We start from the raw sequence: 19,111 nt of genomic DNA on the forward strand, positions 1-19,111 counted from the left end.
GGTTGGGGTCAATCAGGAAGGCAAGCAGTTGGGAGCCAGCTGTCCTGGATTGTGAGAGGGATCGGGCCTAAACAGGCAGTTGGACATCCCTCGAGGGGTCCCAGATTTGAGAGGGTACAGGCTGGGCTGAGGGACACCCCCCCGCTGTGCACGATTTCGTGCACCGGGCCTCTAGTGTGTGTGTGTGTGTGTGTGTGTGTGTGTGTGTGTGTGTATGTATGTGTATGTTTTCTGTGTGCTAGGTACTGTGCTTTGCTAGAATTATCCTACATAATCTTAATTATAACCATGAAAAGTTCTGTTAGCTCCTTTTTACACAAACGAAAACAGAGGTTTAGAACAGAATTAGTAAATTGAAGCACCACGATTTGGAGACAGATGTATTTTACCTCAGTAACTGGACTTTTACCAGTTCATACTTTTGCCTGTATGTCTACCTTCTAGTTTTTGTAAAAATGTAAATATATTGATTTGAACATATTAATAACAAAGAATTGTTATAATAAGTATAATACAAAAATAAAGTGAAATTCCATGCACCTATGGGAATATAATTTAATTTTTATGAATACAATTAATCAGAATATATTCTTTAAACAATTTAGGGAGTATAACACTTTCTAGCTTATTTTTGGGATTCAGGTGTAGGCATGGAGGTAAATAGTGACATTAGGTTCTGTCTATGGTGTCGTGAAAGTTCTTAGAACCAAGGGCTTAATTTTCTGTTATTTTTCTGATATTTTCCTCACACTAGAGCAAGCATGTCAAACTCAAAGGCTAACACAGGACAAATAAATAAATTTTAAGTTTATGTGGGCCCCCAAAAAACTAAAGCTTCAATTTTCATAGAAACGTAGGTTTATTTTGATAGAGACATGCTGAATACAAAGGGCTGAAATAAATGAGTAATCGTTAACATAAAATAATAGGACATTTTAATAAAAATTAATATTTTTCTTGAACATTCACTTACCAGGCACTGAATAACTGCACAAATTAATAACCGTAATGCAAATAAACCTATTTTTCTTGTTCTCCGAAAATGAAATATTTCCTATTGTGCACACCAAACAAGTCAGTACAAGACTAATGACTTGGCAATCGGCTGCTAAAATATTCACTGCTAGTACTAGTGGAGAGAAATGGCGCGCCTGCGTGCAAGGCGTGAAAGGGAAATGAATGCAACACGATAGTAGTAATCAGTCATTAGCGAATGTTGTAGTTTGTTATTAATATTTATGTGTAACAGGATATTATAAAAATTAAGTTTTAAAATTTTTATTAAAACATTAATTACATACCATTATTGGGTGGGCCACAAAAATATTTGTTGTGGGCCGCGAGTTTGACATGCTTGATCTAGAGCAGTCGTGGGCAAACTATGGCCCGCAGGCCGGATCTGGCCTGTTTGGCTGTTCTATCCGGCCCGCGGAGCCGAAAGAGCGGAGGGTTCCCTTGCTCTCCCCTCCGCTCCTTCACCAGCAGCAGTGTTAACATGGCAACATCAGGAAACACGGCCGCAGCTCCTTCTTCTGAGTCCGCCCATTCAGTAGAAGGAACAACCTCTCAATCTTCCAGAGGCTCCTTGTAATGCCTGCGGACGCATCTCCCGACATCACCCTGGGAATGCTTAGACAACGTTATCGTGGTGATGTAGGGAGACACGCCCCTGGAGAGCACAGTATCAGAGCCTTTCTGAGGTAAGATTAAGAGCTCTACTTAAACACAATTTTTTCCTGTTCCCACATTCTGTACATCACAATGACTTGTTAATAAAACAACAAAGACTTTCAGCTTTTAGGGCTTGTATCCACTGCAGTTTTTTTTCCCACTGCAGATGCGCGCAGGAGGGAAAAAGACACACAGAGGACATGTCACACTAGCCATGCTGCGGCTGCATTTTTTTGCTGATATGGAAGCGGTATCAGTAACGCTACCATGGCCACTAACCGCTTGTGTTAGCGGCAAAACAAATGCATTTTGTGCCAAAACCGGTTTGGCTCAGTGGATAGAGCGTCAGCCTGCGGACTGAAAGGTCCCAGGTTCGATTCCGGTCAAGGGCATGTAACTTGGTTGCGGGCACATCCCCAGTAGGAGGTGTGCAAGAGGCAGCTGATCGATGTTTCTCTCTCATCGATGTTTCTGACTATCTATCCCTCTTCCTTCCTCTCTGTAAAAAATCAATAAAAAAAAAATATATTTAAAACAAATGCATTTTGTGCTGCGTTTGCTTCTCCCCCTTGCGCCTGTAAAAATGCGTGCTACAGGGCATTTGTGTTAACATGCACCACTGCACATTAGCATCAACGCAAACATGATGGAAACCTGTGTACCCTGCATTAACCCTAGCTGCGCTGCATTGCAGTACTGCACTACACTGCAACGGCAGCACGGCTAGTGTAAACGAACCCTAATTCAGTGGGTTGAACAAAAAGATTGTATAGAAATGTGATGAACTAAAGATTTTATTACAAAATCGCTTAATTTCAGGGTTTCAGAAGTAATTGGACAAATGAAAAACTGAAAATCAAATGTTCATATCTAATACCCTGTTTTCCCGAAAATAAGACAGTGTCTCATATTAATTTTTGCTCCCAAAGATGCGCTAGGTCTTATTTTCAGGGGATATCTTATTTTTCCATGAAGAAGAATACGGTACACATTTATTGTTGAATGAAAATAAAGGAAATTTATTACCTGTATACGGTACGGTAGTACGGTAGTTGTCAACACAAACCAGACAAACTGTGAATCCTACAGTATCAAGAATTTACTCATTTATTCAATGACAATCATGTCATCATCTTCTGGAACATCATCATAACAATCCAATTCCTGAATTTCCTGTGACTCCATTTCTTTCAGAATCAGTGGACCAAATCTCTCATGTTTAGCAATAGCACTGTCTTTAAATGAGTACTTCTTGTCAAGGTAGCCTGCTCGCAGTGCATTTGCAATGCAACTGTCAGTGATTTTCTCCCATGAATTCTTCACCCAAGTCACAACTTCTTGCAGTTTAAGTTTCACAAAGTTTCCACGCTGATTTCTCTCCATTCTATTTTCAATGTAGTCATTAATTTCCATGCGCAAATTGTCTTTGAATGGCTTGTTTATTGCAATATCAAGAGTCTGGAGATAGGTCGTCATTCCTGCGGGAATCATTATCTGATCTATTTTTCTTTCGTGAAGAAATGTCTTCATGTCTTTAGCGCGGTGAGTGCTGGCTGCATCCCAGACTAGCAGACCTCTTTGGCTCCCTCGCATAACAAGCGGCAGCATTAAATCGACCCACTTCCTTATAACTGCTTGTGTGGCCCAGGCTTTTTCAGTTTCAAGAATAAAAATGCCCAAAACACGTTCAATCTTTTCCTTCTTGCCCTTAGAAATGATTAAAGGTGGGATTTTAGTGCCATCCAGACGAATTGCCAAAATACAGGAAACACGTGCACTTTCGTAAGCAGTGGAGGGAATGTACGCTAAGGAGGCACCCCGCTGTTCAATTGTTGTTTGAGATGATTGGCCCATAAACACTGCAGTTTCATCCATAGCAATCATGTTGGAAAGATTGTATTTAGAGAAGTCGGCATCATCAATAAAGGACTTGAATGCAAGTGCTCGCTTAATAACTTGAGTAGCTTCCAACCTAAACAATGTTGTAGATCTTCTTAAAGACAGTTCACTTCGCTGAAGGAAATTATCCAGCCAGTGTTGTGATGCTTTGAAGTCTTCGGGGGCTATGTCAAACTGTGGTGCCATTGCAAGGGCAAATTCTTGAATCGGAGCCCTATTCACAACCAAAACCTTTGCTCTCCTGTCAACAACCCATTCACAGATCAGGTCTTCCAGCTCGGAAAATAATGGTTGCCGACCTGATCCACACTTGCGCTTTTTAGCATTTCCCTTGTCCACTTGTTCAATGAGGTTACCATACTCTGCTCGCCATTTTCGGACCAATCGGATACTCAACATCTTCTCTTTGCAGAAAGCAGTAAGATTTTGGCCCCAAGAGTCTTCCACGATTACTTTCTTGTACTCCACGGAGTAGCTTTTTCTTTTTGCACTCATTTCTAGGGGTAAAAAAAAAAGGAATTGGGGTATCAAGGTGGGGCGAGGGGGATCACTCAAAATGACACAGGGGGGATCAGAGGGGGGAATCAAAATGGCACAGGAGAATCAGAGGGGGGATTACCATTTTAGTAACCCCTATTGATCCTCCTGTGTCATTTTGATTGCCCCCTCTGATCCTCCTGTGTCATTTTAAGTGATCCCCCCCTGTGCCACTGAACACCTTCACCAGACATCCCGCCTACCCCTTTATCAGACATTTACCCCCTGGGGCCTGCCTGGGGATTGTCACTGGGCTTGCTGGGGCCTGGATCTGGGCTGGAGCAGGGTCTGCCACTGACTGAGAACCTAAAGTCATCATGAAGGCTGCCGCGAGCATCAGGTAGTGTCACCAGACACAGACCAGCACTCACCACCTTCGCCGCATCCCGTCCGCTGTAATCCTCCTGTTCTTCTACACACATCTGCGAAAGTCTCCTCCTCTCTCCTGCCCCGTGCTCACCGCTCACTCTGACCTCCGCTCCGCCTCCACACAGCAGTGACGTCAGGACTCCGCGTAACATCACTGGTTGCTAGACGCCAGTTGGGGTGGCCCTAGCGACCAGTTTACGGTAAATTAATTTTCATTCTGAGACAGAGCCTGGGGGCCTTATTTTCGGGGGATGCCTTTTATTTTACTCAGAAGGAAACCTGTAAGTAGGTCTTATTTTCGGAGGATGTTTTATTTTCGGGGAAACACGGTACTTGGATGAAACCCTTTCCTGCTAATGACAGCCTGAAGTCTTGTACTTATGGACATCACCAGATGCTGGCTTTTCTCCTTTGTAATGCTCTGCCAGGCTGTCACAGTAGGGGTATATATATAAATACCCTGCCATTTCCAGCTTTTAATAAGAAAAACTGTTGCAATGGGCATTTAAAAGTGGCACTTGGTTGTTTTTATAGAGTCCAGTGGATGCAATCTGACATTGATAATGGAATGGGTTCTTTCACACTATGTGCACTGCGGCTGTTTTTTGCCAGTAACGGAAGCACTAGTGGTAACTACTGGTTACCCATGTTTTGCACTGCCCTAGCACCTCCCATACAAGTGTGTCTGAAAGACACAGCAATGTGCGGCTATGTGTGTTACCATAAACAAAGGGCCTGTGTGAAAGATACACAGGTTTCCTATTGAGGAAAGGGGTTGTTCTCTATGATCAGGGTATGCCTCTGTCCCATGTCTGAACTTTTTCAGATGATTTTGTTATATATATATTTTTTAGAAGACCAAAAATGTTATAGTAGAGCAAATTTAATCACTTGTTTTTATACTTCACTGTCTTATTTTAGTAAATAATTTAATAAGAGAACGGTACTGTTGGTTTTAGCCCAATATTAAACATGAGTGGATCAAAGAAAAGGAAAGTGGACAGTGAATGCCGAGTGTTTAAGAGGGAGTGGACAACAAAATATTTTTTCACCGAAGTCCGATCAATGCCGGTATGTCTGATATGCCAGGAAACACTTGCGTCTTCAAAGAGTACAATCTCAGCCGTCACTTTGCCACAAAGCATGGCAACTATGCTAGCAAGCAGTCACCTCAAGAACGGGAGGCTACTGCACAGAGGTTGATGGCTAAATTACAGGCTCAGCAAAAAGTCTTTCACAGACAAACTGCAATTCAAGAGACAATTACCAAAGCAAGTTTTATGCTATCATTCAAATTAGCAAAAGCTAGCAAACCTCTCTCTGAAGGCAAGTTTTTGAAAGAATGTATGATAGAGACAGCAGGTCTCTTGTGTCCAGAGAGCAAAGGCAAGTTTGAAAAACTCAGCTTATTGTGCAGGACAGTGACTCGTCGAGTGGAACTGATTGATGAAGACTTGGCCAGCAAGTTAAATAGTAAGGCAGAGTTCTTTAAGTTTTATTCACTAGCATTGGATGAAAGTAATGACGTAAAGGACACTGCTCAGCTCTTAATTTTTACCCGAGGGATTAGTGACAATTTTGAAATTACGGAGGAGTTTTTAGCCATGGAGCCATTGAAAGGAAAAACACGGGGAGAGGACTTGTATGACCGGGTGTCTACTGTCATCGAGAAAATGAAGCTACCATGGAGTAAACTTGTTAATGTCACGACAGATGGATCTCCAAATTTAACTGGAAAAAATGTTGGACTGATAAATTCAGGATAAAGTGAAAGAGGAAAACCCTAACCAAGACGTTATTTTTCTTCACTGTATTCACCAGGAATCATTGTGCAAGTCTATATTACAACTTAATCATGATGTTAATCCAGTCGTAAAGCTTGTTAATTTCATTTTAGCAAAGGGACTTCAGCACCGTCAGTTTATTAAGTTTCTGGAGGAAACTGATGCTGATCACCACGACTTACTTTACCACTCTCGTGTCCGCTGGTTGAGTTTGGGCAAAGTTTTCCAACGAGTGTGGGAGCTCAAAGAAGTGATTGGTGCATTTTTGAAATTAAAGGGGAAGTCTGACGAATTTACTGAGCTGAGTGACAAGAATTGGCTGTGTGACTTTGCATTTGCTGTAGATATATTTTCACATTTGAATGAGCTAAATGTGAAGCTACAGGGAAAAGATCAGTATGTACATGACATGTACACTAATGTGAAAGCCTTTAAATCGAAGCTGATTTTCTTTTCCAGACAAATTTCAAAGTCTTCACTCATTTTGCCACACTAGCCACACAGAAGGAGACCATCCAAAACGTGAAGAAATACAGCAAATCACTGGATGACCTGCATGCAGAATTCTGTCATCGTTTTTCTGATGTTGAAAAAATTGACCAGTCACTTCAACTGGTGGCCTGTCCTTTGTCACAAAACCCTGAAACAGCACCAGAAGAGGTGAAACTGGAACTCATCGATCTTCAGTCTGACTTCGTCCTAAAGGAGAAATTCAGCTCTCTTGAACTAAGAGACTTTCATGCTTCACTTAATGAAGCCACTTTTCCAAACATCCGAGGATGGCACAGAAAATACTGGTGCTGTTTGGGTCAACCTTTGTTAGTGAGCAGACATTTAGCGTCATGAACATCAACAAAGCCCCTCACAGATCCAGCTTAACTGACGAACACCTCAGATCTATCCTGAGAATAGCCACAACAAAACTAACTCCAGACTTTGATGCATTAGCTAAAAAAGGAGACCAACAACACTGTTCCCACTGAAGTTGATGTTTTAAAGACCAAAAACCTTTCAACCCAGTCTACATTGCCATCTACATCTACGTCCCGGGCATAATTTGGAAGTTGCACTAAAGAAAATGCTTAATTTACTGTTTACACATTTTGTTCTTTTCTATTTGTTTTAGTTTTAAATTATTTTATTATATTTAAGTTTAATTTGAAAGGCTTTTGTACCTTTCCTTTGTTAGGCAATTTTATTTTGCCTTTGCCATCTTCAATATAAGGTATGTTATTGTGCTATGATTCCTTCATTTTTTGAAGTTTCAAATTATAATAGTGTTTACATTCTTGTTAAAATGTTTGAAATGAATAAAACTATTGAAAAAAAAAAAAAGACCGTACCCTTTTATGTAATGATGTTTACTTTGAATTTATATTAGTTCACACAAACACTCCATCCATGCTTTTGTTCCGGCCCTCCGGTCCAGTTTAAGAACCTATTGTGGCCCTCGAGCCAAAAAGTTTACCCACCCCTGATCTAGAGTGTTCTTAGTAAACTTAATGTTCAGTAGATGTTGGCAGACAGCTAAAAAGTTCGGAACCACTATTTAAGAATACTTTTTCTGTTTTGGTACCTAATGTCTAGAATTCTTATATTTTGAGTCAGTGCTTATCTCAGTTGACCTTAATCCTTTTTTTCTTTTTCAACAGATTACCTCTGTAACTAGATCTCCAGTTTGCTCAACAAATCACAATGTCTCGTTCACGACAACCCCCACTCGTGACAGGCATCTCCCCAAATGAAGGAATACCATGGACCAAGGTCACAATTAGAGGAGAAAACCTGGGAACTGGCCCAACTGACCTCATAGGTAAGGGCAAGGACTATGCTGTATATCCATGGTAAAAGCATTTTTATGTTAAGACAGTTGAGGCAAGATATATTTTTTTGAAATAGTGAAGATGATAGAAAAACATTATTGTGGTCTGTACAAAATAATCTGAATAAAAATAAGGAAATTATTTGATTTTCCTGTTGAAAATCATTATTTTATCAAATCTTATCTATATTGTCTTTCACTAAATTCCTTCAGAAAGTTTCCCATAGTGGAAATTTGACTCTGTTTCTTCAGCTTTGCTCTCTCCTGCTTAGATTGCCAAAAGTCTCCTAGCTATTTTTTCTCTCTTTAGTTTTTCTTTCATGACACAACACTTAGTATTCTTTCTCAAGAGCTCTGGGAATTATGCCTCTTCTGTTCCTCCTTGCTTTTTAAATTAAACCTAAACTCCATCTCCTGGTGATGTCAGTACCACTTGGCTCTTACTCCACCTAAAAGAGACTATCCCACCAGGTGACCTGTAGATATTTGTTTCCTTTTCTCTACCACATAGCTGCTCCCTCAGGTTGGAGAGCACCACCACTGTTCTGAAATACAATCTCTGCCTGCCAAGCCTGGACTCTTTCAACCAAAAATCTTAAGACTAATTCTCACCCATGTTAATCTATCTTTTTTATTTAGGATCCCCTAATATTTACATATTTAGAGCAAGCTAGGTTTTAGTTTTTAGGGTCATTTTATGTTTTTTTAATCTTTTTAAGCTGAAGGACATGAATGATAGAATATTATGCATCCAGTTGACAAGCATAAATATTATTAGACTAGAGGCCTGGTGCATGAAATCCATGCATGGGTAGGGTCCCTAGGCTTGGCTGGCGATCAGGGCCAATTGGGGCCTTCTGGCTGCCGGCTGGGGCCTTCCTTCCAACTGCCGGCCAGGGCCTCCCTTCCCTGGCTGCTGACTGCTTGCCATGGCCTCCCTTTCCCAGCTGCCGGCTGGGGCCTTCCTTCATTCAGTGCCACCCCCTGGTGGACAGCGCACGTCATAGCGAGTGATCGAACTCCTGGTCAGTCGAACTCCCGAGGGAACACTTTGTAATATTAGACTTTTATATAGATAGATTTGTTGCCTAGGGTAGGAAACCCCTATAACAGCTAACAAAGTACAATATTTCTACAATAATAATTATGATGATGTTGAAAATTGCAAGTGCCTGCTTTGGACAGCCGGAGTTGTTGTAAACATTGTATAAATAGCACCTCCTTTTAGTGGATCGTATTACTGAACACTGGGCACTTAGCTTTCTTTCCCTAATCCACCAGACCCTGGTGACACTAATGGGAGGTAGATCATGCCTATAAAGAAATAATTTAGCCGAAACTGGTTTGGCTCAGTGGATAGAGCGTCGGCCTGCGGACTGAAAGGTCCCGGGTTCGATTCCGGTCAAGGGCATGTACCTTGGTTGCGGGCACATCCCCAGTGGGAGGTGTGTAGGAGGCAGCTAATCGATGTTTCTCTCTCATCGATGTTTCTGGCTCTCTATCCCTCTCCCTTCCTCTCTGTGAAATATCAATAAAATATATTTAAAAAAAAAAAAAAAGAAATAATTTACTTTGATGATGGTGGATAAAGGTTCTGAACCATGAGCTACCCTCATCAAAGAATGGTAATGGTAACCCAACAAAAAAAAAGGTACCTTTATTTACCTTTTATCTTTTGCCACCTTAATGTGCAATGATAGAGTCTTGTTTTCACTTTACTTAGATGAAGTTGAAAGGCCAGTCAGCCATCTTAGTCTCCCCTCACCGCCCACCGTCACCCTTACCCCCAACCTCTCATATAGTAATTAACATAGGACAAATGGGTTTTTCAGATTTAAGTCTTTCTTTTCTTTTTTTGCTTGTAAAATGGTCACTTTTTCTCTTCCCTTCAGAATGTTGCCATTTTATTCAACACATTCCCCAAACCTCCTTCTCTCAGCTCAGATCTTGTACTGGAGCAGAGTTAAAGCTGCCTAAGGCCACGCCACATGACCAGTAAGAGGTGGTGGTTTAAGAAAGGGGTTCCCCTAAATCAGCTGCCAAGAGTGCGAAGGCCAGTCCCGCTGCCTTTCCCCTCCGTTGGGAGTGCCCACCACCCCAGGCCTTGAAAAGCTACATTTCCAAAACTATGCACTCCCATTCCATCACAACAAAGCTTCCTCAAGGCACACAACATAGCACCCTCTTCCCCGGTCCCTAGAAAATCAGCACTACCAGGCCGGAGGCTTCTCCCCCAAAGAGCCTCCCACAACCCCGGGCCAGGATGCCTCAGACCCCCTGGTCCCCTCCAGGCACCTGCGCTCTGGTTTGGAAGCTGGGGAGTCAGAACCCAGGGCAATTTTCAAAAGCCCAGGAGAGTCCAGACTGCTGGTAAGCTGAACCTCACCCACTCACCACCCAAGTTCTGTAACACCACAGCCAGGCTGGCTACTTGAAGGGGTTGCAAGTTTCAATGTTCCCTGCAAGAGTCAGTGTTCTCTGCATCCTGGCAGCTGGGAATGAAAGGCAACCCCCAGCCCTCTGGCAACCATGTCCCTCCTGAATTAGACATACACACCCTCGTATTTCTGTTCCTTCCATGGAGAGAGGGAGAAATGGAGGATGAGATGGGGGACCAATGAGGGAATAGGGTGTGGCGATTCATGGAGGGAACGGGTAAGGGCTGCTTAAAATCACCTCTCTGCCCGGGACAGGGCCTGGTTGAGGAGCAGTGGGCCTGCCTGTCGCGTTGTTGTCAGCATCCAGGTCACTGGTGCACATGCTGCGTGTAAACACACCCCCTGAAATCATCACAACCGGCCAAGAGGCCCCGAACAGCCCCTTAATAATTAATCCCCAACCCCTTGACAAAAGGAAGAAACTTGTACATAGGCACTCTAGCACCAGGTGCTGTGGTTTGCCTCTGAGGACCATTTTAAATGCCACAATAATGATAATCATTAAATAAAAGAATTAATAGTATTTTGTTTTCTTCCAAGTCTTTGGGAAAATGAAATTCAGGTTTTCGACCCATCCGCCAACATTTATAGTTGCCTGTGGCGAAGCCCAGAGTGTGTGGGGGAGTCTGGGGAGATTGGTGTTCAAGGTGGGAGCGTGAGGAAGGTGCGGAGGCACGCTGTGAGGAGGGGCAGTCTTGGGATCCGGGTCCCCATGCCATTTGCGGGGCTGTGGCTCCTGTCCGCCTGCCCACCTTACCTGTGGATGCAGTTTCCATGACAACGGGTGGTGGCTGGGTGGGATTCAAGCCCAGTTTCTGGGGCACTGCTTCCTGGGCCCTTGCTCCCAGTCTCCTGCCAGACTCTCCCACCTGTGGTGCAGGCCTCACCCCCCAGCCTTGCCCCTTTCAGCATCACCACTTCGTTCTCCCCTTCCTCCTGGTCCCCAAACCACTGGGACCTGGGGCCAGCTCTTCCTGGGAATCGGGCGGCACGGCCATGGCTGGTGGTCTCTGGGTGCGGTGAAAGTGGCTGGGGGATGAGGTGTGGTGGCTGGACAGGCTGGCGCTCCATGCTGCTGCCCTCCCCTCCCCCTGGACTTGGGTGGCTGTGGAGTACTCACCTCCACCGCAGCCACAACTCAGACTGAACTGCTGCCTACCCTGCTCCCCGCTTCAGCTCCTCCTCCTATTGGAGACCAATGGGGGGGTGGAGGGGAGTGCGGAGGTTGGGGAGTGGGGGGGCCCGGATTAGGCTTGTTGGCGCATCATAGCCACTGGTGGTCCTATTGTTCCGCCGTTACGGTTGCTGGGCTTTTATATATATAGATGTTGGTTAGCATAGTGTGTTTCTCCCTGTCTGTGAAGTGGAGACCTTGTACTCTGGCCTACTTAAGCGTTGGTGTTTGTCAGTGTTTCTCACTCATAGCTTTTCTTAACGTCTTCTGGAACTTAAAAAAAAATGCTCTGACCCACTAAGTCTCAGTCTCTAAAGAGCTTAATTATGCTTTTCTGTTTTTTAAATACAAATGAGTGTGAGATACAGCCAGGGAAGAGGGCAAATTAGAAATATATTTGTATAGTCAGTTAAGCTTATTTTCCTGTGAACTCTGTGAGGGTATACCAATCCATTGAGAATGAGGAAGGGAGAGACTCTAGTATATGCTACTGAATATATATTCTGGTTTCCCAAATACGTTTATCTGGATTCAGACATTCTCTTGATTCATTTATTAATTTGATAAAGTACTGGAGATTATGAGTTGGAACTTGTTTTTCTTGCATTATAGCTTCTGATTGTTTTTGGCCATTCAGAAACTCCCTTTGAAAAGAGAAAGTGAACTGAAGCTCCACACCATGATTAATAACTGAATTTTGCACTTCCCAGCTAATTCTTTTTGCTAGTGTTATTTAAATGTAACACTTTATACTGTTTCTCTAGTTATAATTGTTGATTCTTCAGTAAATAAATCACATTTATTCTTATGAAGATAGTCTTATCTAATCCTATGTCTTGTTTTTTTGATATAGCTCATTCCAGAATTTTCTTCATCCAAAGGGGAAAAATCCCCAGAACGTATGGAAAGAGGCCATAGATTACATCCCACATATTAATGGGCAGTCATTGTGAGCTCCTGAAAATGATGGTTACTAGTCTATGTAAATTTTAATCTTGCTTTAGTTTCTGGCAATGCTATTCTTATTTGACTAAATGTGTATTACTTTTATAAAACTTGGTAGTTCAGCTTTCAACCTGCCTATGCATTGCCAAGAAACCATTTTTTAAAAAAGCAAACTTAACCTACTAAATTGTTTGTGTTTTTAACTCAGATGATATCTACACTAGCCAAGTAAAACACTATAAAAACACTTTATTTGGAATTCTACAAGTTACTTTAAAAAAAAAGATGTTATTTTATTTCATGAAACAGGTTTCTTAGCTTTCAGTAATTTAGCAAAAGTGCTTACAAAATTTAAAAAATGGTCTTATAATCCTATTTAATTTTCATGGCATTTTAAATGATCCATTTGAATCTATGTTTAAAATCATTTTATTATTAATTTTATTTTAGTTAAAATGAAGAATACATATTAAATCAGAGGAACACTGATAGAAGCTATGACCAAATGAATCTACTATTGTTTTTTGGGAGTAGTTTTTCTCTTGTACCATTATGAATATCTATTCATGTTTGTTCATCTGAACATGTTTTCCAGATTTCATGTCTCTGTGGCTGATAGTTGTTCCCATTCCTCAGTTTTAATCATAAGATAGTTCTCTAGCAGGTAACTTACATTAGGAATCACTTGACATTAAGCCCTGACATTTGTTGTTCAGTTTTTCTCCTTTCTGAAGTGAGTTAGTATTTAAAATCACAAGAACCTTTTTGAAATAGTAAAATTAAAAAATATTAACTTACATATTGCCCCGAGTGATATCAAAATGTCTGTTATGTATAATTAAACAGTTTGTAATTTTAAGCACTTCCCATTCATTTAAAAAATAAACAGACTGATTTATGTATGCTTAAAAATTATTTGAGCAAATATGCATTGAAGTGTTTCACAGTGCTTAATCTTGGAGATGGGAAGGAGTTCCAGAGATGCTTTCAATCTCTTTTTTTAAAATATGTTTTTATTGATTTCAGAGAGAGGAAGGGAGAGTAAGAGAGAGTTAGAAACATCAATGATGAGAGAGAATCATTGATCAGCTGCCTCCTGCCCCTACTAGGGATCAAACGCGCAACATGGGCATGTGCCCTGACCATGAATGGAATTGTGACCTCCTTGTTCATGGGTCAGTGCTCAACCACTGAGCCACATCATCTGGTCTCAGTTTTTTAAAATTATTTAATTTTTTTGTAACAAAAATTGATTAACAGGAAAGATATCTAGGACATTCCCATTTTGAAAAAAAATAATTTTGAATTATGAATGCATTTAAAAATGTGTGAATGTCATTACATATTTTAAAAAACCAACAGAAACCTTAATCCTTTAAGGGCTTTATTAGTAAGACAAAATTTCATACATGAATAAATAATAAATGTTTTAGGGGAATCTCTAAAATTCATTATTTCAATGGATGTCTTAAAAATGTAGTTGTTTTTTATTCCTTTATTGTTAATGTAACATTCTTACTAAATAGTGCTTTAAGTTGTAACAGAACATGAATCCCTCCCTACATTTTTTTCAACCAAATTAGACATGTGTTCCTGGAAAAAAAAAATTACATTTATCAAACTTGACTGCTGAACAATATACACTCTTACATAATAAGAAAAGAAAATGTGAAGTGTCTGGGTCTCTGCCGCATATTGGTTTATTTTCTTCATAAATATTTATTATAGTAGAGGCCTGGCAAATGAAATTTGTGCACGGATAGGGTCCCTAGGTCTGGCTGGCAATCAGGGCCAATTGGGGCCTTTCGGCTCTCAGCCGGGGCCTGCCTTCATTCTGTGCCACCCCTGGTGGTCAGCGTACGTCATAGTGAGTGATTGAACTCCTAGTTACCCGTTCAAACTCCTGAGGGGACACTTTGCATATTAGCCTTTTATATATATATATAGAATTGGTCTCTGTTTTGTGGAAATGGAAAATAGAGAGGAAATCAATTAGTAGACTAGCTGGCAGTGTGTACACATGGTGGTATTTCGGTGTTCTACCTGGGGCCATGTCTTCCTCACTAAAATCTTTCAGTGCCTACCTGTTTGGTTACTGCCTAAATTTACATGGAATTGGGCTCTGAGATGGCAGGCATGAGTTGACCTTTTTGGCGTGCCAGTTTATTGTGAAAGCAGAATGTCATATATTGATAATATCATTAAGAAAACACTAAGGCAGCATGAATTGTTGTTAGAGGAATAATAATGAAATAAAAAAATGAAATGGTAAACCAGTAATGCCTGAGAACATTTACTGGGTTTACCAGACTCCAGGCTGTGCTTACAATAAAGTATCTACTTTAGTTCATTCTGTTACCCCATGTATGATTGAACACTAGCAAAAGTATATGCATATCATTTTCAGGGAGATGTATAAATACGTTTTTAGGGAATGATATATACATCTATTTATCCTTTAGAATTTTATATCAACTTAGACTTCTAATAATAGCAATAACTTTCTAATATAAATGAAAGTAATTTAAGATTCTCATAGTCTAAGTCAGTGGTCGGCAAACTCATTAGTCAACAGAGCCAAATATCAACAGTACAACGATTGAAATTTCTTTTGAGCGCCAAATTTTTTAAACTTAAACTTCTTCTATTGCCACTTTTTCAAAATAGACTCGCCCAGGCCATGGTATTTTGTGGAAGAGCCACACTCAAGGGGCCAAAGAGCCGCATGTGGCTCGCAAGCCGTGGTTTGCCGACCACTGGTCTAAGTAATCTAGAACAGCAGTCGCCTACTGGTGGTCCCTGTGGTCTGAAAAGTTGGTGACTGCTGGTTTAAGGAAACCTTTGGAACAGCAGTTGCCAACTAGTCATCCGCGGATTACTGGTGGTCTGTGAGGTCTGACAGGTTGGCGACCTCTGATCTAGAATACCTACACGTTATTATTATGGGCATTATATAACCTAATTCCATTGATGTTTGAAGAAACTTAAATATATTCTAAAATAAGTCTTAAATATAGTATTAGAGTAAAATGTTTAGAAAAAAATCAAGAGAGACTGGTATACTTGCAAAAAATATTGGCTATCTATATATATAAAAGCCCAACAACCTAAACGGCAGAATGACCAGAATGACTGGAACAAATTGTGGCTATGACCCACACTGCAGCAGCCAACCGGCCTGATCCGGACCCCAAACGGCCCCTCCTCCCGGCTGGCCCCACCCCCCATTCGGCCCCAAAACCCTGATCGGGGGTGGGGCTGCCCGGCCAAACTCCCATGGCCCCTCATCCCCCTGCCGGCTTGGCCTGATGGGCCCCTATTGGGGCAGGCCGGGCAGACCCCACCCCTGCATGAATTTGTTTACCGGGCCTCTAGTTTTCAATAATAGAAATAAGGGAACAAGGGAATATTATTTCTAGATTTATTTTTCAGTTCTTGAAAAGGCCTGGTATTACTAAGTGGAGAAAGTATAAGTGTATTTTTATGTAATAGACATGATTAACTCTTATCATTGTTGTTTTGAACTTTGCATGCTTTTTTTTTTCAGGTTTGGCAATTTGTGGACATAATTGCCTCCTGACAGCAGAATGGATGTCTGCAAGTAAAATAGTATGTCGAGTTGGACAAGCCAAAAATGACAAAGGAGACATAATTGTCACAACCAAGTCAGGTGGCAAAGGAACCTCAACAGTCTCTTTCAAGTTACTCAAGCCTGAAAAAATAGGTATCGACCTTTAGTCATGTTATTCTGAAGATGAAAATAAAAATGGGTTTTCTCTTTTAAAATTTAGAACTGTTAAATTAGTCTAAAATTTACCCACTATTATATCTCACTAACTTAGATTTATGTTTATTTTGACAGGAATGGTGTATTGGTTAAAATACCTATTACTTTTGAAAATGCACTAAGGGTGATTATCCTGACATAACTGTCAATCATACTAAATTCTTTATAAAATCTGTTCACTTAACATTTTGATATGACAATTGGCAATTTCTTGTTCTTGAATACATTTCTTCTTGAATTTCTTTTTTCTTTCTGTTATATGGTTAAGATTTAAAGTGAAATACCTTCCTGATTCAGCCAAGTTAGCAATAATATTATCTAAATAATGTGCTCTTTTCTTTCATTTTCTCCCCTTTCAGCTCTGAACAAAATGTTGCTTGATCTGGAGGTGTCTTTAGCCCTTCAAACTAAAAATAACTCTTTATTGTATCCCATAGCACATGTTACATTTTTATACACTTAACAACCACTTTCTCATAATAGAGCAGTGGTGGGGAATGTTCATCCACAGACCATATAAGGCACATGAAATCATTTGGTCTGGCTCTGCCAAGGCATCATATATTTGATCTGTGAGTTAGTTAAATGTTTGACTAAATATAGCAGACTAATTTAAAAAAAAAAAAAAAATATATATATATATATATATATATATATATATGTATATATATATATATATACACACACACACACACACACACACATATATATATATATATATATATATATATATATATATATTTTATTGATTTTTCTTTTTTTACAGAGAGGAAGGGAGAGGGATAGAGAGGCAGAAACATCGATGAGGGGGAAACATCGATCAGCTGCCTCCTGCACACTACCCACTGGGGATGTGCCTGCAACCAAGATACATGCCCTTGATCGGAATCGAACCTGGGACCCTTCAGTCTGCAGGCCGATGCTCTATCCACTGAGCCAAACTGATCAGGGCAGCAGACTGATTATTTAAGTTGATAATTTTGTATGGCCTACAAATGATGTTATAAATGTCCAAATGGCCCTTGGCAGTAAAAAGGTTCCCCACCCCTGTATTAGAGTAGTTAAGAACATAGTCTGAGGAGCCAGACTCTGAATATTAATTTGATCTTTATATTACTAACTGTGGTACTTGGATACCTAGTTCCTTTGTGGGTAAAAGTGGATAAATTGTATTATCTACCTTATAGATTAAATGAGTTAAGAGAGCCTATCAACACAGACAATAGTGTGGTGAAGGCCTGGGGTGGGGTTGGGTGCAGGCTAGTAGGGATCAATGGGGAAAAAAAAGGGACATATGTGATATTGTAAAAAATAAAGATTAATGAAAGTTATCTGCATTGGATGATCCTATATAATAAAAGCCTAATATGCTAAGTGTCTGGTCCAGTCATCCATTCAACCAATCAAAGCATAATATGCTAATGATATGCTAAGGCCGCTCAACCACTCGCTATGATGTGCACTGACCACCAGGGGGCAGATAGTCAACCAGTCGCTAAGACATGCACTGACCACCAGGGGGCAGATGCTCCAACTGGTAGGTTAGCTTGCTGCTGGGGTCCGGACAATCAGGACTAAGTGAGATGGGCTGGACATGCCCTGGAGCCCTCCTATGATCCCTCCCCTGCTGCCTAACCTCTTGGCGTCCCTCCTCCTGATCGTGAACCAGTGGGGCCCCTCAGCCTGGCCTGTGCCCTCTCGCAATCCAAGACCCCTCGGGGATGTCGGAGAGCCGGTTTCGACCCAATCCCACAAGCCAGGCTGAGGGACCCCATTGGTGCACAAATTCGTGCACCGGGCCTCTAGTAAGAAAATAAATGAGTTAAAAGATACACATCAAATGCTTAGCATAACCCCGTTACACAAAGTAAGTGTTCAATACATTAAAAATTTTTTCATTTAAAAATTAAATATTGGGGTGGCTTTAGTTAATTACATTATATAACTTTCAAGTGTATATCTATAGTACATCATGTGTATATTGCACTCTGTGCTCACCACCCGAAGTCTACTCTCATTTTGTCACCATATATGTGACCTCTTTTATCTTTTACTCTCTTCAACTTCCCTCTCATACCCTTTCCCCTCAGGTAACCATCATACTGTTTGTGTCTATGAGTTAGTTTTTATTGTTTGTTCATTTGTTGCTTTCTATTTTATCTCCTAAATGTGAATAGTATTCTATTGTATGTATAAACCACAACATCTATATTCATTCATCCATCAAAGGACACTTAGGTTGTTTTCAAGTATAATGCTATGATGAACATAGGGGTACATATATCTTCATGCATAAATATTGTCAAATTATTAGGGTAGATACCCAGAATAGAGATTGCTGGGTCATATGCTAGCTATTCTTAATTTTTTGAGGAACTGTCATACTGTTTTTCATAGTGGTGAAAACATGAATAGATCTTGAGAAAATCATGCTAAGTGAAATAAATTAGGCAGAAAAAGTAAAAAACAATATGATTTCATGCATATGTGGTATATAAAACTGAAAGCAGCAAATGAACAAAAAGGAAAAATGAACAAACAAAACTTATAGACGAAGACAACAGTATGGTGGTTACCAGAGGAAATGGGGGTTGGGGGGACTGTAAATGGTATAAAGGGAGGTAAAATATATGGTGATGGAATAAGATTTTACTTTAGGTGGTGAGCACACAATGCAATATACAA

The 19,111-nt window shown here is 40.7% G+C and overlaps 1 protein-coding gene across 4 annotated transcripts in view; it reads left to right on the forward strand.

The window, feature by feature from the left end:
- The window catches only part of EXOC2 (exocyst complex component 2), a gene marked incomplete at its 3' end in the record, with an annotated part of 271,555 nt that overhangs the window by 55,590 nt on the left and 196,854 nt on the right, over positions 1 to 19,111 (forward strand). For all 4 annotated transcript variants that reach the window (XM_080658431.1, XM_080658434.1, XM_080658432.1 and 1 more), the window contains 2 exons: positions 7,913 to 8,073; positions 16,187 to 16,363. In XM_080658431.1, the coding sequence (XP_080514557.1) occupies positions 7,956 to 8,073; positions 16,187 to 16,363 (295 nt within the window). In that variant the 5' untranslated portion in view covers positions 7,913 to 7,955. The remainder of the gene's footprint in view (positions 1 to 7,912; positions 8,074 to 16,186; positions 16,364 to 19,111) is intronic.

The sequence above is a fragment of the Plecotus auritus genome, assembly GCF_963455305.1.
Source record: "Plecotus auritus genome assembly, chromosome: 2".
NCBI lineage: Eukaryota > Metazoa > Chordata > Mammalia > Chiroptera > Vespertilionidae > Plecotus > Plecotus auritus.